The sequence below is a fragment of the Canis aureus genome, chromosome 32, assembly GCF_053574225.1.
Source record: "Canis aureus isolate CA01 chromosome 32, VMU_Caureus_v.1.0, whole genome shotgun sequence".
NCBI lineage: Eukaryota > Metazoa > Chordata > Mammalia > Carnivora > Canidae > Canis > Canis aureus.
The window spans coordinates 34,531,892-34,551,764 of NC_135642.1; the positions used below are offsets into that span (position 1 = coordinate 34,531,892).

At 53.6% G+C, this 19,873-nt stretch overlaps 1 protein-coding gene and 1 long non-coding RNA gene across 7 annotated transcripts in view; one reads left to right on the forward strand and one right to left on the reverse strand.

Annotated features, from left to right (window-relative positions):
• Positions 1–1,595: 1,595 nt before the first annotated feature.
• IGDCC4 (immunoglobulin superfamily DCC subclass member 4) overlaps positions 1,596–19,873 on the reverse strand; it is a 40,344-nt gene continuing 22,066 nt past the window's right edge. For 4 of the 5 annotated variants that reach the window (XM_077881516.1, XM_077881514.1, XM_077881517.1 and 1 more), the window contains 15 exons: positions 19,072–19,227; positions 18,018–18,431; positions 17,283–17,447; positions 16,602–16,739; positions 15,544–15,714; positions 14,308–14,544; positions 14,055–14,156; positions 11,940–12,123; positions 11,076–11,203; positions 9,362–9,532; positions 8,972–9,109; positions 7,519–7,624; positions 6,813–7,041; positions 5,916–6,077; positions 1,596–4,587 (listed from right to left, as the gene is read on the reverse strand). In XM_077881516.1, the coding sequence (XP_077737642.1) occupies positions 4,177–4,587; positions 5,916–6,077; positions 6,813–7,041; positions 7,519–7,624; positions 8,972–9,109; positions 9,362–9,532; positions 11,076–11,203; positions 11,940–12,123; positions 14,055–14,156; positions 14,308–14,544; positions 15,544–15,714; positions 16,602–16,739; positions 17,283–17,447; positions 18,018–18,431; positions 19,072–19,227 (2,912 nt within the window). In that variant the 3' untranslated portion in view covers positions 1,596–4,176. The remainder of the gene's footprint in view (positions 4,588–5,915; positions 6,078–6,812; positions 7,042–7,518; positions 7,625–8,971; positions 9,110–9,361; positions 9,533–11,075; positions 11,204–11,939; positions 12,124–14,054; positions 14,157–14,307; positions 14,545–15,543; positions 15,715–16,601; positions 16,740–17,282; positions 17,448–18,017; positions 18,432–19,071; positions 19,228–19,873) is intronic. The other variant, XM_077881515.1, reaches the window with a different exon arrangement.
• Positions 5,939–14,926, forward strand: LOC144303401 (uncharacterized). 2 transcript variants are annotated; one of them, XR_013370466.1, is made up of 4 exons: positions 5,939–6,694; positions 7,219–7,321; positions 10,564–10,733; positions 13,886–14,926. It is a non-coding gene; the product is annotated as an uncharacterized LOC144303401 (long non-coding RNA). The 2 variants fall into 2 exon arrangements; XR_013370465.1 differs by lacking the exon at positions 13,886–14,926 and having other exon boundaries at positions 5,942–6,694; positions 10,564–13,204.

Sequence of the window (19,873 nt, forward strand, 5' to 3'; positions counted from 1 at the left end):
ATGTCAGAGAACACACGAGGCAAGGCGAACATGAATTTTAGGGGAGATAGGCGTGTATTACTTCTTAGGGGATCCGTACCCAGGCTAGCTCTCAGAGATCTTGAGCCTTGGCCACCCGTTACTAAATGATCTTCTGTTGACTCCAGCATGGTGAGCAGCTTTTCCTCATTCAGCTATTTTCTTCCTCTGGCATTGGACTGGGATGACAGAGGAATAACTGCATCCCTCTTATGATACCAACTGTAGAATCTTGGAACCAGGGGTGTTAACCATACATAAACCTAACTAACTTTGGTGCAGATGAGTAAAAAAGTGCAGGTCTCCAGATCAGAGAAGTTTACTATTGAGGGGGTTTGCATAGCCCAGGGACTCCTTACTCTACAGTAGCAACTAGAAGAGGAGTGTGAGAGGCAAGATTTGAGGCATATGAGTAAGCTATGGGAGGCAGTGGAGAAATTCAGGGTCAGGATGCACACCGAAACCCCAAACTGATTTCATTGTGAGGAAGGGCAGGCATTACGGGGCCTCCACTGGCCATAGGAAAGGGAGGGAAGGGGGGGCCCTGCCTGGGCCCAAAGTCCTGGAACTCCCTCCTGCAGGGCTTGAATTCTCAACAATCCCTTCGTGGCTTGTCCTAGACTCAGAGAGGTCAAATTGGTGTCCTGAGTTGCTGTCATTTTAAATTCATTTTGACAAGTGTTTAATTCTTCTTTAACGCAACCCTTGGTCTGAGAGTGATATGCAAATAATGGCTATTCTGCTGCATGCAAAATGTGCAGTATCTCTCCCTATGATCTGTCAATTAACACGAGTCTGGCCCATCAGCCGCTTTAGGGGTGGTCCCGGGCAGGGGCAGCCTCTGGCTCTTGGTTCCTTCCGTAGAAAAGCACGCACCAACCAGGCTCTGTAAAGATTTTAGCGGAGCATCTGCCAACCTTCATCCTGAGATGCATGTGGGGTGTGGGTGTGGACTTCTGTGTATGGCTGTGTGCCCATGTTTGAGTTAATGGATACAGGGTGTTTGGGAAGGTGGGCGTGCATGCATGGGTCCCTAAGCTTGTAGGCACAGTGCCCATATGTGTGAATATGCAGCCATGAGGAACTCTGAAGACCAGATTTATGCAGAGTAGTTGAGCCTGGGTGGCTCAGTTGGTTAAGTGTCTGCCTTTGGCTCAGGTCATGATCCCAGAGTCCTGCTCCCTGCTCGGCAGGGGACCTAATTCTCTCTCTCCCTCTCGCTCCCCCTGCTTGTGCTCTCTCTGTCAAATATAGATAAAGTCTTTTTAAAAAAGGAGAAAGAACAATCGTTTAAGCCCAAATCTCTGGAGTTGCTCATTCACTCCTCCCTTGCACCCAAGAAAGGTAAAAAAAAAAAGGTGTGCCCAGATGGAAAGAGATCCCCAGACAGCCTAAAAGAGTGCTGTCAAAGAAAGCATCTTTCCTAAGTCTGTCTTTTTCCTAAGTGCCTGTCGAGGGAAGAAGATGGTCCAGTTCTTTCCCATGCCCACCTGCTCTCTACCCTCCAAAACCCAGCATTTCCCATCCTGGCAGGAAATACGTTCTCTAAGGCAGAGAGGCTGAGGAAATTCTAGTCATTCCACGTTTCTGGAAAATAGTTTATTAATTCATTATAGGGACAGATACATGATCAATGCCTTGGCTTAACACTAAAGAAATATCATATTTGTGAGGAGGAAGAAAAAATGCTGGAAAAATAATTAAATAATATAGCATAAACTAAATACAGACAAATAAATGAGCAGGTACTGATTACACTTGTCATGCATCAAGAAAAGGAAGGTTTCTAAATAAGACTCAAAAAACGTAAGGCATCGATGGTAGGTGACAAAGGGATTAATACCCTGTAAAAGGCCAACAGACTCTTTTCTAATAAAAATACTGCTACAAAGACACAAACCTAACACTTCCAAATTACCCAGAGCCCAAATCATATATAATGCTAGTGAGTAATGGCCACTTTCTTATCAACTGTGAGTTATAGGCAGATACCAGATTTATTACTTATTTGCTTTTGAGAAACAATTTTCCACCTAACCTAATGGGTTATAAATTGTCTCATTTGCAGCTATTTAATTTAAACCAGAGCCTCAGTGCCTGTTAAACAAGAACATGAAAAATGACTATGTGGTGTAATGCTAAGAGCTTACTGTTAAAACAGCCATTGGATTCAGGGCAGTTTTCTTTCTTTCGGAAAAAAAAAGAAAGAAATCAAACCAGCAAAAATAAAATGAGGCTTTTGACCTTCAGAGCAATGGCAAAACACATAGAGTGGCGTCAGCCACGGCGACGCTGGATGCCACAGAAAGAGTACAAGTGACAATTCCATCTTAAACGAGATACAAACCAGCATTAATAATCTGTAGCGCTATCACGGGCTGGCTGAAGCAGGGGAGGGGAAGGAAATGTAGGTGCGGATGTCAGACGGGAGTGACACCCGAGTGTAATAAACACAGATGCTGAAAGGGTCTGATGGAGCTGCAACTCTGCTGAGAGACATGTCACCATTAAAAAAAAAAAAAAGAAAAGAAAAGAAAAGAAAAAGGATAGACTGGTTATTTCTAATTTGGCCCAGAAGCCGGAGTTAACCATTGATGTGCCAATTGGTTAAAAAGACACATTTAGGGAGAAAAAGCTCCCACATTCTATGCTCCTAGGAGAGCCTGGGGTGCAAAATCAAATAAATGACCTTGTCTTCTCTACACAGGAAATAGAAGTCCAGCTTGTCCCTGTGTGACAGGTCAACAGAAGATGACTTTAGGATTGAATTTAAAGGAAAAAAAAAAAAAAGAAACAATGAAATGAAATGAGCCAATTACCCTTGTCCTGTGCAAAGGCTTCGGTCCCAGCTCCCAGAGGGTGAAACTCCTCTTACCCCCATCCATCAGCTCCTGTTCCAGATACACAGAGTGGGAAGCTGCTGGGCTCTGGTGACCCTAATCCCCACTCTTTCTCTCTCCATTTGGCTTCAGCCAGGGGGAGGCAGGTCCCAAACCCTCTCCAGTCCAGCAGCCCTGCTTCCCTGCCTTGAAGGGAGGGGGTCACATTCCTCTTTCCCTGTCTCAGAAGTCCCCTTGTGTGACTTGGATCCATCAACTCCAAGGAGAGCCCTCCGATCTCAAGCTCAGGGAGAAAAATGCCAGGGGAGCTGGAAGATCTCCGAATCCACACTGGGGGCAGGTAGTGTGCCTGGGGGAGGGGGCATATGGCAGCACAGAGCCAAGAGGGGAAGGAGGATGTCCGGTAAAGTGAATGGCGGACACAGAAGTCACGCTATGGCCTCAAAGCAGACATGAGGTAGTCATGTTGTTAGGGAAGGATGCAGAGATTGAACCCAGGCAGGTGAACCACACGACACATGGTCTGGCAGAGGTGTGGGAGACAACAGAGATAGGAGACAGAGAAAGAGCCGAGAGGAAAGGAAAGAGTACCAGGGAGGAAAAGCAGGAGAACTGGGGGCTCGGCTGACCCTGACCCCAGAGACAGAGCACAAGGGTAGTGAAGGGGAAGGGAGGAGAGGAGAGCCAGAGCAAGCGGATTTCCAAAACCAGGCACTTCCCAAATGACAAAATGACATGATGCAGAGTTGCTCTGAGGGGAGCCCGAGTCACCCTCTCAGTTTGGGCAACAGGGCCCCAGGCGATGGGTAGTGATGCAACTAAGACTCTAGGCATTCAGAGCCTACTGCACTCACCCAGCCGGACCGGAACATGGGCCATGGGCCGGGGCTGTCTTTGTCAGACAGGGCATCGCAGACACTCTCAGAGTGTGTAATAAACGGCTGGGTGATGGAGGCGGGGGGCCCGCAGGGCTGGGGACTGACCACTCTGGGGCACCGTCCTGACCTGGAGGATCAATCAGGCCATCGTGACCACTACCTAGCCAGAGTTTCCCAGCTCGCCAGCTAGCACACATACATGTGTACATCATGTATAGCTGTGCCTCACAGGTCCCTCACATATAACATGTGTCACAGAGTGTGGGGGGAGTGAATACTCCACTTCTTCCTCTCCCCACGGCCACAGCACCCCAGGAGGCTCCAGATGGCTTGGTAGTGTTCAGAAACTGCAGGTACACATGTGTACATACTTGGTTGGCCACAAGTGCCATGTCCCATGATCCATACTGGGCTGCCCCAAACTGCACCGCCTAGGGGAGCTAGGCAGAGGAGGGGACTGGGGCTCTGGGCAGGCCCGGGCTGGTTCCTAGAGAGCAGGGGGCCTTTGGCTGGCAGCTGTTCCCAGGGGCCTCCTCCAGAGCCTCACTGGGCTGGAGGTCCGGGTATGGATAAGACACGTTGGCTGCCTCTGGCAGGCAGGTAAGTCTGTCTGGCCCAGTGGTTGCCTGCTCACATCCGCCCAGGTCCCTGTCCAGCCAGTCTACCCCTTGCCCGAGATCCACGACTCCCGAAGTGAGGTCAGGAGCTTCCGAAGGCAGGGGATCCTCAGGTTCCAGGTCGTGGAGGTGGAGGTCCGGGTTCCCTTTGGATGCACTAAAGTCAGAGTGGACAATGACTTCAGCCTCCACCTGATTCCTGCAGGCTGGGGGCGGCTTCTTCCTGCCATTGCCCTGGTCACAGCAGAGAACAGAAAGAAAAGGTGACCATCACTGAGAGTGACCGTCAGAAGAATGACCAACAGGGATGCCTGGATGGCTCAGCTGACTAAGCGTCCAACTCTTGGTCTGGGATCAGGTCATGATTCTCCTGGGATTGGAACTGGCATCCAGATTCCAGCTCTGTGCTCAGCGGAGAAGCCGGTTTAAGATTCACTCCCTCTGCCCCTCCCCCCCTCACTCTCTCTCTCTTGCTCTCTCTCTAAAATAAATACATAAATCTTTATAAAAAATTTTTTTAAAGATTTTATTCATTTGAGACAGAGCACGAGAGCAAAAGAGAAAGCACAAGCGAGTGGCAGAGGAAGAGGGAAAAGCAGGCTCCCCGCTGGCTTGATCCCAGGACCTCAGGATCATGACCTGAGCTGAAGGCAGACACTCAACTGACTAAGCCACTGAGGTACCCCAATAAATAAACCTTAAAAAAATGACTAACAGGGACGCCTGGGTGGCTCAGCAGTTGAGTGTCTGCCTCTGACCCAGGTCGTGATCCTGGAGTCCCAGGATCGAGTCCCACATCGGGCTCCCTGCATGGCACCTGCTTCTCCCTCTGCCTCTCTCTCTCTGTGTGCCTCTCATGAATAAATAAATAAAATCTTTTTTATTTTATTTTTTTTAATTTTTTAAATTTATTTATGATGATAGTCACAGAGAGAGAGAGAGAGAGAGGCAGACACAGGCAGAGGGAGAAGCAGGCTCCATGCACCGGGAGCCTGATGTGGGATTCGATCCTGGGTCTCCAGGATCGCGCCCTGGGCCAAAGGCAGGCGCCAAACCGCTGCACCACCCAGGGATCCCCAATAAAATCTTTTTTAAAAAATGACTAATATACTTGGGGCAGAGAAGGACTGACCCACTCCCCCAAGCCCTAGAGCATAATGACTATCCTACAAGAGATGATGACCAGGCCCATGTGAAGGCAGGGGAAAATAGAATACTACCCATTTGCCCTTGCCCAGAGTTCCAGAAATACCAGATTTAGTCAGAGCCTCAGTGTTTAGGGGGAAGGGCAGGTTGCACTCAGGCCAGGCCCACCCTCGGATCCATAGTAATTCTGCTGGAGCCCACTTAGGCATCAGGAGAGGAGCAACTGGTGAGACACAGATTCCTGCAAACTGTCTGCCCTCCACCCACACGCCTTTAGAGGTTCCAGGGGGCCTCCTAGCTGGACTTCCATCCCCATGGAAGTGACCATCCGGGGTCACCAGAAAACTCCCTACTTGCTCTTCACAAGCCCAGAGCCCCTCCTCTCCTTTCCTGCCTCTGCCTCCCAGGACACTGACCTTTATGGCGTCATACACCAGAGCCTGCAGCAACAGCGTCTGCCCCGTTCCAGCAGGGGGCAGCAGCGCCCGGGTCAGAGATGGCATGGTGCCTGCTTGGGGCAGCTCACAGCCCGCCCAGGAACCTGCCCAGCTTGGCCCACCTGGCTGAGCCCAGGAGATCTGTGAGGGGGGAAAGATATGAGAGCATCAGGCGCTTGGCTAGGAGAAGGGAGCGTAAGGGAGGGAAGTAGATGGAGGCTCTTGGCCTCCTGGCCATCCCCCCCAACTAAGGCTGTGGGGAGGAACCAAGAGTCTGGAGGTGAATGTGAGGATGGAGAAATTCTGCAGAAAAGCCCAATACCACCGGCTCTGGGAACACCTAGAGGTGTCTGAGCAGGGCAGGGTCTCCTTCGCCACACAGGCAGACAAAGAGGGGTGCAGCACCCAAGGGTTTGAGCAAGCTTGCAGAAAAGGGCAGGATGAGCCACCCCTGCTGGCATGAAGGGACCTGCCCTACGTGGCCCACCTCATCCAGGTCCTGGGCTCTCTTGGTCACAGCCAAGCTGCCCAGCCTCTTGTCTTCCTATTGGGGAAGGCTGGTTGCTCCAGCTCCAGGATGATGATGAGGGATCTGGGGGCTGTGGCCACGGAGGGGCCCTTCCCTCCTTCCGTGAGAACCAGGCTGACCTATTCCGCCAGGGATGAAGGCCCATCTGCTTCCCAGCCCTGCCAACCTTTTCAGAGGAAGGAGGGAGTGCCTTTTCTTCTGCAGCTGGCCCAGGGAAGAGGAGGGGCAGGTGAGGGGGGTGGCGGGGACAGTGACGGGGTCAGGCATTGTACTCTTGCGCCCCCTGGTGCCCCGTTTGGGAATGAGCTGTACTGTGGGGCTCTGACCTACCCAGGCTCCAGGCTTACCTTTCTCTTGGAGTGACCCCGGCAGTCCGAAGCACCGCCACCCATTAGGCTGTGCACTTCAGCCCTGTCCTCGATGTCTGAGGGCGGTGGAGACCAGTCCTGGGGGCGGGGGTGCACAAGGGACTCCAGCTCATGGGCAGCTGGGGGGCTCGGGGGGCCAAGGCGGGCTCGAGAGTACAGGGCGGGGTTCCCAGCGTTGGCCGTGGAGGACAGGCCTGGGAGGGCTTCCCTGGAAGGCAAGACAGAGAGTCAGGCACAGCGGTCCAAAAGTGAGGGGTGGAGGCAGGCCTGGGGTCCAGTCCCGCCTGTGTCCTTGGGCGGGAGTCTGGTTTCCCTGTCTGGGTGATGATTAAGAAACTACATTCAAAACAGCTGTGACCTTGCAAATGGCACCTTTCCTCCCCAGGCTCCAGGTATCTTGAGATTTGGGGTCCCTCTTTCCAAGATGCTAGCAGCTACAGAGGCAATGAGACAAGGCACCTCTGCCCAGGCTCGCCCTTACTGAAGAGGTAGGCTGGGGGGCTCCCCTAAACCCACTTCCCATTCTCATGAGGACATCACCTCCAATCCCTCCTTCCCAGAGTCTTAATCTTAGTGGAGCTTCTGGGAGTGCCTCGGGCAAGTCACGGCCACTTTCCCTGCCCTCTCATCTGCAGCCCTCCTGGAAATCTCTCCTGTCTGCAGTCAGACTGGCTCCTTCACCCACCTGTGGGGGCTGCGGCGCAGGCCGGCACACATACAGGCCAGGAGGCAGAGGAGGCCCAAGCAGACACCCACAATGATGCCTGTGACCGAGTGCACATCCAAGGAGTCTGGTGGGTCAGAGAGAGGGGACAGAACAGGTCAAGGCCAAGAGAAGGTCCAGGGTTCATAGGTTAGGATTTCTGTGGCTTCCTCAGGAGACTGCTGGTCTGAGTGTCACCCTCTGGACACTCCAAATCTTCTGATGTGAGGACGACTGGACACTCCTACCTCTCTCTCTGACTGTCCTTCCCACTGGACATCTGAAGTTGTGATCCCTCTCTATCAACCTGGCCTTTCAGCGAAACACACTAGGACTGGTTTCATGGGTGTGCAACAAGAGCTGTCACATGGGGGCCACAGTTAGAAGGATGCCATGCTTGGTTTAAAACTCTGCTATCACCATCTTGAAATTCTAATTTTAAAAAATATTTTATTTATTTATTCATTCATTCATGAGAGACAGAGAGAGAGGGAGGCAGAGACAGGCAGAAGGAGAAGCAGGCTCCATGCAGGGAGCCCTATGTGGGACTCGATCCCAGGTCTCCAGGATCACGCCCTGGACTGAAGGTGGCGCTAAACCGCTGAGCCACCCGGGCTGCCCTTAAAGATTTTATTTATTTGATAGAGAGAGCACAAGCAGAGGGAAAGGGAGAAGCACACTTCCCACTGAGCCAATAGCCCAATGCAGAGCTGGATCCCAGGACCCCAGGGTCATGACCTGGGCTGAAGGTAGATGTTTAACCAACTGAGCTACCCAGGCTAAAATTCTAATTTTTTAATAAGGGCCCCACATTTTCTTTTTGTTTGATTGATTGATTTATTTATTTATTTATTTATTTATTTATTCATGAGAGACAGAGGGGGGGAGAGAGAGAGACAGAGGCAGAGACACAGGCAGAGGGAGAACCAGGCTCCATGCAGGGAGCCTGATGTGGGACTCGATCCCTGGTCCTCAGGATCATGCCCTGGATTGAAGGTGGCGCTAAACCGCTGAGCCACCCGGGGTGCCCAGGGCCCCACATTTTCATTTCACACTTGGCCCTGCAAATTATATAGCCAGTCCTGCTACCCCTTTCCACCCCATAAAGCTCATCACCTCTCCAAGCCAATCCTCCAATCAAAGCCATCTCCCAGAGAACCAAGTTGGTCTCCCATAAATCTGACGTCTTAGACTGAATCACCACTGAACTACACCCATTTCCCATTCAAATTTGCCCTCTCCACACCAAACCATGAAGCCAGCTGTCCAAAACGATGAAAGGGGATCTGTGCCCAGGGGTAGGGCCCTGGAAGAGATGACTTTAGCGCTAAAGGTCAACTCCAAAAAAAAAAAAAAAAAAGGTCAACTCCAAGGGCCTCAGAAGACCTCAGGCTGCCCCCAGGATGGACGCACTCCTCCCTTCCTGCCCTCATACCTGAGAGCTTCTCCTGGAGAGTGATCACATCCTGCAGGCCAGAGAAGGGCCCAGGCCCCACCTCTGTGCGTGCCCCCATCTTGAAGAAGTACCTGGTGTCACTCTCAAGGCCGTGTACCTCAGCACTGAAGATGTTTCCTGGGGGCAGAGGGAAGCAAGGAAAGTAGGGCTAGGGGGCTGGGTGGGTGTGGGGTGCTGGGATAGCCTGGAAAGCAGGACTGAGAAGATCTGCTCTCCCACTCAGGCACTAGCTCCTGCCTGCTCCTCCTAGGATCCCCGGGAACAACCCTCAGCCACACTCTCACTGCTAACCCAGCGACTGGAGAGGGTGGAAAAGGGAGAGAGGGTGGGGAACCTCTTGCTCAGACGCCCTGGTGTGGGAGCTCTCACCCTCCGTGGTGAGTAGGGTCCACTGGTGCTCAGGCTGGCTGTGGTTGTTGCTGTATAGGATCAGATACTCCACGATCTCTCCATTGGGCTCTGTAGGGGGGCACCAGTGCAGCCGAACGGTGGACGGTGTCAGAGGGCTCAGGCGCAGGTCAGATGGGGGTGTCGAGGGCCCTGGGGTGCAGGGGAGGAGATGGGGAAAAGTATGGTCACTGAGAGCCTCAGCTCCAGCAGGGGCAGCTGGGAGACAGGGCATGAGGACGTGGCCTCCCTTCCTCCTCCTTCACTGGAACAAACCACAAACCACAAAGCAAAATGAGATCTGATCTCTAACTGGGGAGTTTCTGGAAAACACTACCATCCCCCCCTCCCAGAAACTCTTCTTCATTCCTTGGAGCAGATCTCAAACATCCACACCCAAATACTTCCAAAGGTGGAAGAGACTGGGATTCCAGAGACCTGGGGGCAGAGTTCAGAATTTTCTAGAAGGCTTACATTTCATTTCAAACTCTCATACTAAGTTCCTCCTCTATTCCATGGTAAAGTTTAGCATAAAAATCGTGTTTATAACTATCATTTAAAGTTCCTAACTCACCTGGCTACCTCCAAATATCCAAGTAAAATTAGCTGATGCCTTGTGAAGCCTTTGTCTATGTCTGCCCTGGACACAGGTCCTCAGGGTCATGGCAATCCCAGTACGAGAAGTACAACCTTTGTTGTTTTGTTGGTATTTTGTTTTTAGAGAGGAAGCTGATCCTGGGGGTAGGGGTGAATGAGGAAGGGTGAGACGAAGTACGGACCCAGATGACTAGGGATTTGGAAAGGGAGAGATTTGGGGTTTCAGGTTTTCAAGGCCCAGCGGAGGGTGGGATGGGGACCCAGGGCTCTAAGGCATAAGACAGCCACAGCATCACAGGCTGCCGGAACCCTCCTTGCTTCTCAGCTATCTCAGCTCTAGTCCCCCCATCTACAAAAGGAGAAAACATCCCCCGTCTGTAGCACAGCCAGTTGTGCTGGGGAGCCAGGGTCATAAAGTCTCCTCTGAAGAAACATCAGGAGCCCCTAAACTCCTTATGCAATTTAAGACCCTAATAACTGAAGTGAGAAGTGGGTGAGAGACAAATTGTAAGCAGTATTTTAAAGAGGAAATTCATCAGAGTGCAGGGCTTTCACACCCTACCCCCCCAAACATCTTCTTATTTCAGATCCTGAGACCAAGATCTTCTGTCAATGGGAAGGTGGACAGTTTGAGGGCTGGCGGAACCAAAGAGCCTCTGTTATGAGAACAAAAGTCCCTTTGTCTTGGAATGCCATTTCCAGAGGTTCCAGAGTCACAGACTTGCACCACGAATGGCTCCATCCCTTCTTTTTACAGGTGGGGACACGGGGCCCAAGGGGGAAGTCACCTGCCCTAGCCTCCCTGTGTGCCAAGGACAGGATGGAGACCCAAATGCAGAATCCAGGACCCCTGCCTCCCTGACCTGGTGCCTTTTCACCAGCTCAGTGAGGTCTTGGTAGTCTTATAAAAGAAGCCACTCCTCTAAATCTCATTGTGTGTATGAGGAAATGGTTAAGACCAGCACAGGACTGGCCTATATAAACGCAAAGCCAAGGATAGAGAGATATGGGGTTCCGAGGGACAAATTAGAAAAGAGGGCCACTGGGGTAAGAAGGAGTGGGGTAAAAGATGGGGGTTGGTGGCAAGAGGGCCACTCACGGTCAGGCAGGGTGGAGCGTTCCACCACGGAACCGAAGGGCCCGTCCATGTCCACACCGTGAGACTGTACCGCAAACTCGTATTTGGTGAATGGCTTCAGCCCACCAATGAGGATGTCTTCTCCAGAGCTGTGGAGGTGAGAAACGTGACTAGCACACCCTCCTAGCGGGGCAGGCCTGTCCAAATCCACTCACCCACCCCAGCCCAGCCCAGCCCCAGCCCCTACCCTGGGTGGGGAATCTACTCACTGGCCTGGAGGCCACTGACACCACCCAAGAGTCCTACAGAGAAGTCTGGATGCATGCTGCTCCCAGGGCAGTCTGTCCAATCTGCAGACTAGGCCCTCTGCTCCAGGAAACCTTCCTGGATTAATCCAAGTCATCGTCCACCCGAGGATCCATCTCTGATGCATCTTTTCCTTGACTTAGTGTACTTTGGCTGCAGTTGTACATATCTACCATGTTTCTCTATTTTATTCTGTTTTATTTGCTTTATTGTGTTTTTGATTGTACTTTTATGTGATTTTTCTTCTGCCTAACCAGCAGGTCCTCAGGGCAGAGGCTGTGCCTCTCCATCTGACTGGGGGGCTCTTTCAGGAGAGCATCTGGGCTGTCTCTTCCCTGTCATGTCAGGAGGACTCTGAGATTGAAGAAATGGTCCATTGTGCATCACATTCCCTAAGGTTGAGTGTGAGGCTCTGTTGTGAGGGGATGGGATAGGATGGACTCCCCTTTCCACCTGGCACCATCAGGGCATCAGACTCTGTGTGCCCTAGGGTAACATGCGAACCATGAAAGGTTCCTGAATCCCCGAGGTCCCTCCCTGTATCAACATCTGCTGCCCCCAACCCCCTGGCTTCCCCACCTGGTGTAATAGGTGACCAAAGAGGCATTCCTGAGCCCCCAGGGGCTGAAACGCACAGTGTAGTTGACAATCTTGACTGTGGTGAAGTCTGGCTTTTTCCACCGAAGCCAAATGGACGTGGAGCTGTTTGATTCAGCATGGACGTGGGCAGGGGGCAAGGGTGGTCCCCTCTGGATGGGCAAGTCTGGAAGGTGAAAACAGAGCGTGTGAAAAGGAGGAAGGACACTCATCCCGAAATATGGGTGGTGGTTCGCAGTTCCAAGGCACTTTTTTTCACTCTCTGTCTTCTGATCCTGTGGGTTGGGTAGCAACATTCCCACTTCACAGATGAGGAGACTGAGGCTCCCAAGAATTAAGGAGATTTTTGCCAAGGTCATATGCACAGCAAACTGTACTAGAGAGAAGCAGCAAATTATGGTGATTAAAAGCACTAGTTTTGGAGCCAGGTTTGCCCTGGTTCCAATTCCAGCTCTGTCACAGACTCGCTGTGTGACTTGGGAAAAGCTACTTAACCTCTCTATGCCTCCATTCCCTATTCTGTCAGTGGGGCCCATTAACAGTACCTCCTTCATACTGTTGTGATGAGCATTAAATTAGCCAATACTTCTTAAGGATGTAGAAAAGTGTGTGGCACATTGTTATGGACTCAATGTTTGTGTTCATCTGTTGAGACTGGAACCTGTGGTGGAGCCCTCATGAACAGGACTCGTGCCTATCTTTGTCCCTCCGGGCAAAGTACCACAGACTGGGTAGTTTACAAACAATAGAAATTTATCTCTCACAGTTCTGGAAGCCAGAGTCTGAGACCAGGATGCCAGCATGCTCAAGTTCTGGTAAAGAGCCCATGTGTGGGTTACAGACTGCCAATTTCTCGTTGTATGACCTTACGGAGGAGAGCAGAGAGAGGAAGCGAGTTCTCTTGTGATTTTTATAAGGGTACCTATCTATTCCTAAGGGCTCCCCCCTCCTGATCATAATTATTTAACCCTACTTATCTCCCAACACACCATATTGGAGAGTAGAGTTTCAATGTATGAATAGGGGGGAAGGAGGGCGTGCAAACGTTCAGCCCATAACTGTGCCCTTATGGAAGAGCCCCCCAGAAGGCTCTCCAGCCCCTCCTGCCACGTGAGGACACAGTGAGAAGATGCCTTATGGTCTATGAACCAGAAAGTGGGCTCTCACCATTCACTGACTCTGCTGATGCCTTGATCTTGGACTTCCTCCAAGACTCTGAGAAATAAATGCTTGTTTCAACCACCCAATCTAGGGTATTTTTAATGGCAGCCTGAACTAAGACATATAGTAAGTATTATATATTATAGGATGGTGTGTTTATTACATCAATACAGAATAAAATAAACTCCGTGACAGCAGGTACCTTATCTGCACTGTTCATCACTAAATTTCCAGAACAGGTTAGTAGACAGTAAAATATTTGCTGAGTGAACAAATTGGAATTAGAAGCTAGGTTTCTTGGTTCCTGGTTGAGTGCTCCTTTGGCAAAACCACATACATGGTTGAAAATCAGCCTTGGGAAGTAAGGGGTAAGGGGGTGTCATGATGGGCAAATGGGGTAGCCCATGCAGAGCCACGGGGCAGCATACTACAGCGGACAGACTTTTGTCGGGCAGTCAGGAGACTTGGTTCTAGTCTAGGCTCTGTGCCACCTTGGGCAAATCCCTTTATTTCTCTGAGGCTTAGTTTCCCGATGGGCCACAGAGGGACACTCTCCCAGCATAGAGTGGAGGGATAATCTGATAGACAGTAATGTAGGTGGATATGTTTTTTAAAAATGTTTAAAGGTCAAACAGGGTCAGGAGTTACTGATCAACCATGGGATTTCTCTCTGTTCAAACCTTCCAAATTACCACTGCCATGGATGATGAAAATCCAGTGGCACGCCTGTAAGGCACTGCACTAACTGAAACTTCTCTCTACAACAGAGGCTGTCTGGGGCTAGAAGAGGCCCTTTGAGCCTCGGAGAATGGGACTGCGGGAGGCCAAGGCTACTGGATGGCTGACCACTAGGACTGGCCCAGAGGAAAGGGGAAGGCAGTAGCACACAGACCCCTCGACGGAGCCCTCCTCCCGCTGCTTCCTGAGCCTCCTCACCTGGCGTGGGAGCCTTTTCTGTTTTGCCCTTCCACACTGCCGCATAGCCGTCCTCGTGTTTGTTGAATGCCACAAGCTTCACCTCGTACAGCCGGCCAGGGGCTGGGGAAGGTCACGGGGGTCACTGGCTAGAGGGGCCTCTGAGGCCACCCTTTCATCCCAGAGAGCGTCCCGTTCCCAGCTCCCATGCCCAGCTGCCCAAAGTCCCACCCAAGGCTAAATCTGTCTCACTCCCTCCTGCAGCCCTCCTCACCTAGCTGGGTCAGCTCATACTGCTTCACTTTCTTCTTGAGCCGGACAGGCCCCACATCCCAGGCCTGGTCTCCGCGGCCCCCTGGGGGACTCTCACCACCAGCCTCCTCCTCGGCCCCCACCTCCCGCCAGTAGAGTTTGTAGCCAGAGATCTGGGCGGGGTGGGGGGGCGGCTGCCACGACACCACCAGGGACTCCATCCTTGCCCGGACCTTCAACTCTGCAGGGGCAAAAGGGACTGGGGGCAGAGGAGCAGGATGGGAAGAAGGAGTGAGAGAATGGGGAATGAGAAGGAAGGCAGGGATGGGAGAAGGGGATGAGGCAGGAAGAAGCCAAAAGCAGGAAGCCAGCACTGAGTGAGAGCCTTGCCAACCTTCTCCCAGTGCGGCGGCACTCAGCCACCACCCTTAGTGCCAGGCCTGGGCTCAGGCTAGAGGTGAACTCATTCTTCTACATGCCAAGTGCTGAGAATGCAGGGACGTCTCCTGGGTGTTTGCAAAGAGGTTAGCAAGGAGCACCCCTGGGGTAGGAGTGACAGTATATGGCACAGCACAGGGCTCTGGTTCTTCTGAATGAATGAATGCATGGGTACGGACAAGCAAGGGAGGGTCACAGGGGTTGCTGAGGCTGGAAAGGAGCCATGGGTGTCAGGAACCTACGTGGAGCCTAAGAGTGGGGCCTTGCTATGTGTCAGACACCGTTCTAAGGACCTTGTACGTGTGTTTTAACTATATTCTCAGAAACCCATAAAATGACAAAAATACTATTGTCTCCATCTTACAGATAAGAAAACTGAGAAGTTAATTAACTTGTCCAATGTCATACAGATAGTATGGGTGCCAGGTTCTATCTGCCCTTAATCATTCCATTATTGGGCCTCTCGATAAAATTGACAATCCGAGTTGGTGGAAGCAACGACTATTTAACAAGTTCTTATTAAGTACTAAACATGTGTTTACAATGCATTATTAATCCTCATGCCACCTTTGGCATTAAGGGAAGCCTCAGAGCTGTGAATGGTTTGTCCAAGGTCACACAGCAGAGAGAAGGGACACTGGAGGCCAGGTTTGCCTGTAAAGGCCAGCCTTCACCTCTACACCTGCTTCCCTTACCCGTCAAACAGGGGGAGCCATGGAAGGTCTCTGATTGGAGAGGGTGGTTGGGCCTCTGTTCCAAAGGCACATGTACACCCACATGGTCACACACACTATCTTTCCTCTCCCCTCAAACCCCATACCGTGGCTCTGGTTGTGCATACTGGGCGTCCGGTGCTGCATCCACTGGGAAGGGGTCCCGTAGCCAGCCCCGGTGCCAGCCGAAATCCGGACTCGATACACCTTGTTGGGCTGAAGTGCACTCAGTGTAAACTGTGTCTCATTTCCAGGCACCTCGGTGGAGAAAACCTGATCTGCCGGGACAGAAAATATGGCTGCAGGGTGGCTACCTTAGGACCATGACTCCTCAACGTCCCCATACCAGCTACTCTACTCCAGATCCCAGTTCCTCAGTGCCCATGAGAGCCTGAGGCCCTCTGAGCACTGAAGCCCTGGTGCCTGGACGGACTCCACAGCTCCAGAGCTGACTCCTGTGCCTCTGGCCTGGGCTGACGCAGGCCATCGGCTTCAGCTTAGAGTGGAGAGAACCATGGCGTGGACTCCACACTTCCCCTTGAGCTGTCATCATCCCCTTAGGCACACACTAGAGCGCAGGCGCAAGGGGTTGTCTCTGAAGGCCATCAGGCACCACCTTCTGGAACCCTGGTGACCACCCTAAGCCCCCTTCCTCACCCTTCCCTCCTTCTTCACTCTCACCCTAGCCCCCAGCCACTTGTCTTCCCCTAACTCTTTATACCTTTCATATCCTTCTCCCCTAAATCACCTACATCTGCCCTAACACATCCTCCCCAATGCTGTTTACTCAAACCTGCAAGCATGCCCTCCACTGCCCATCCCTTATCTGCTTTTTGAATCGGAAGGGACTCCAGGGATTACCTAGGCTACTCGCCTCATTTCACAGATGAGGAAACTGAGGCAGGGACTTAACAGCATTATCCACTATAGCTGTAGAGGAGGTGGGGCTAGAACCCAGACCTCCCTCCGTCAGGAGCTTTGCCTCTTTGGCTTCCCTACACCCAGACCATACTCCTCTTGTCCAGGTTCCTATTTCTCTACTCCACAGCTCTGCCTCATTGCCTCAGACATCCCCTGACCTCTGCTTGGGTCCGCAGCTACTCTGGTCAGCCCTTCCTATCAACAATGCCCAGCTAGGGGGAGCCCTCACCCTGCCTCCACTTACCTTCCTTTCCCAAACCGTACTCTATCTTGTACTTCACCACCTGCCCATTGCTCAGGCTGGGAGGCAGGGGCAGCCACGCCACCCTGATGTCCAAGGGGTTGGGGCTGGACAGGGAGAGCTGGGGCGCTGCACTGGGGACTGAGACAGAAGAACATCAGCGTGAGCTCTGCTCCACCGACGTGGAAGGTGAGGCCCAGGAGCGGTCAGAGACTTGCCCAGGTCACACAGCAAGTCAGAAGGAGGCCCAGGACCAGGATCTGAGGGAGGAAAGGGAGCCTCTCAGGGGAGCCCCAAACTGGATATGAGGGGATATCCTTCCCACCCCAAAGCCAGAAAAAGGTTTGGGGCACAATCTTCTACATCCAGTGGGTTCACGTCACCGGCCCCTGCCTGACTGGATGGTACATGGGTATTGAAAAGGGCCATATGACATAGGGAATCAAGACCTGGACTCAAGTCCCAGCTGTACTACTGACCTTGGGCAAGTCACTCTCATTTTCTGGGCCTCAGTTTCCCAAACTCTAAATTGGGAAGAATCCATATCCACCCCCTTACGTGGCACAAAAGATGGTAAGAGGCAGGTAAAAGTGCCTTGGCATATGCTGGTAAAAAGAAGTGAGCTACCATCCCCAGGGAATTTTTTGGAACCCAAGGTGCCTCTTGCAGGTTTAGAGGCCCTACCATCATCCAGTGTGTGGACCAGCGCTGGGGTGGAGGTGCGGCTGGCCCCCAGCTGGGAGTAGGCCACCACGTAGAACTCGTAATCGGTGTTGGGTTCCAGGTCCCGAACCTGCAGCTCTGTGGTGTCATTGTTCACTGCAAACTGGTATTCCACATTGTCCATGCCTGGGGCAGTGACACAGGGGACAAAGGGACTGTCAGAGAGCCACCCCAAAGGTCTGCCAGCTGGAGGCTATCGAGGGATCCTTCATATTGTCCCAGGCTCCAGAATAGTCTGTGTATAACTAAATCACCAGATCACATGAGCTGGAGAGTATAGACTTCCCTGGCTTCTAGTCTCCCTGTATTAACTCCTCCACCAATTAGGAAGTTCCTTCTCGTGTCTAATTGAAATGACTCCCACTGCAGTTAATAAACCGGCTCCCGGAATGCCAAGGCATTTTCCCTGGGAGGAAAGGCATCCTCTTTCTCCTCTATCAAAACAGACTGTGGCTGAGGGGGAAACGGGCCACGCACACGTTAACCCTTCCAGCATGGCATCGAGGACTGCGGCCTAGGGCGTATCTAGGCGGGTCTCTCCCGTAGGCTTTCGTCCCGTCCCGTCCCGTCCCGTCCCGTCCCATCCCGTCCCCTCCCGTCCCATCCCACCCCCCAAAGTACCCACCCGGCAATCCTTCCGTCATCTCACTTGTGCCGCCCTCAGGGCGCCCCCTCGCGGGTCCCCAGCAGACGTACCCCGTGCCTTCTGGTAGTGGAGGGAGAAGCCGATGATCTGCTCGCTGTGCAGCTCGGGGCGCTCCCAGGCCACCAGCACGGCGGAGCTGCTCAGCGGCGTGGCCGTGACCCGCGTGGGGGCGCTGGGCAGCCCCTCGCGCACCACGACGGCCAGGGGCGCGGCGGCGCACGCGGTGCCCGCGCTGTTCTCGGCCACGCACTGGTAGTAGCCGGCGTCCTGCAGGCCGATCTGCGTGATGACCAGGCTGCCGCCGCCGCCCTGCACCTTGACGCGCCCGTTGGGCCGCAGCGGCGCCCCGTCGTGCAGCCAGCGCAGCGCGGGCCGCGGCTCCCCCGCCGCCCGGCACACGAAGCGCGCGGTGCTCGCCCGCGTCCGCGACAGCGGCTCCGGGGCCTGCGAGATGGCCGGGGCGGCTGGGGGCGGGGGACGGGGGACACGCTGACGGCGCGCCCGGGCCGCGGGGGGCTAGGCCGCCCCCAGGTGCCGCGGCCGCCAGTCCACCTCTGCTCCTCGCCCGGGTGTCCCCAAGGCCTCCGGGGCCGCCCCTACGCGCCCTGGCTCCTCCCGGGCTTCCCCCACTCGCTCCGGGGCCGGCACCGCGACCTGCTTCTCGTGTCCTTCCGCGACCCGCGCCCGAGACTTACCCTTCCGCACTGTTAGCCCAGCCTTGCACGACCCCGTCCCCGAGTGTCACCCGGACCACACTGTCTCCCCTAGCCCTCAGTCCCGAGACCTAGGTCCCCTCCCCATCCCCCTACCCCCCAAGCCGCACCCTGATCACCCCTCTTCTCTCCCCGGCTCAACTTTCCCCACCCGCACCCAATCCCCCCATCCATTCCCCCACTTGCCCTCCTCCACTCCACCCCCCACCAGAGCCGCCTCCCTGGGTGCCGGCCCCCTAGCGCTGGCCCTGTCGCATCCTCGGGGTGGGCCCTCAGTCCTTCCAACACACCCAGCTGCCCTTCCCCGTCCCCGGCTTCCGTACCCGGCCCTGCCGGCCCGCCCCACGCCGGCTCCCCCGACCCCCACTGCCCGGTGCCCCCCGCGCCTCACCCAGCACGCGGAGCTCGGCGGCCGCAGTGGCGAAGTCGCGCGTGCGGGGCTTGTTAGCGCGGCACACGTAGACGCCCGAGTGCCGGGGCTGCGCGCTGCTGATGAGTAGGTTGGTGCGGCCCAGGACGATGACATCCGTGGAGATGGGTTTCCCATCTGGGGGAGGAGACGGAAGAGCGGTGGAGCAGGGCCCAGAGGACTGCCCCTCCATCTACTCCACTGCGCCCCGGGTCGGGGGTGGCGGGCTTCCCACCCGCTAACAGTCCTTAATCGAATGCCGGTTCCTCCACTTGCTAGAGGAGTGACCCTCTCTGAGCCTTCGAGTCACCCCTGTAAAATGGGGAGAGGGGAGTCCCTTGCTAGAGGGATGCTGTGCGGGTGGAACACAGGTTTGTGAGAAGGCCAGGCCCAATGCGGCCACCTAACAGGTGCTCAGTACACCAGTCAGTTACTACTATTACCCTTATGATTAAATGGATTTCTCTTAAGAAGGACACACTCCTCGGGGATCCCTGGGTGGCTCAGCAGTTTGGCGCCTGCCTTTGGCCTAGGGCGGGATCTTGGAGTCCCAGGATGGAGTCCCGAGTGGGGCTCCCAGCGTGGAGCCTGCTTCTCCCTCTGCCTATGTCTCGGTCTCTCTCTCTCTCTCTATGATGAATAAATAAATAAATAAATCTAAAAAAAAAAAAAAAGGACGCACTCCTCCTGTATGGTCTTACCTCAATATTGTGATGAAGATATGGCTGAGAGGTCTGCCCAGAACCAAAGATTTGAATATATGCAAGACTTTTATCTTGAATCT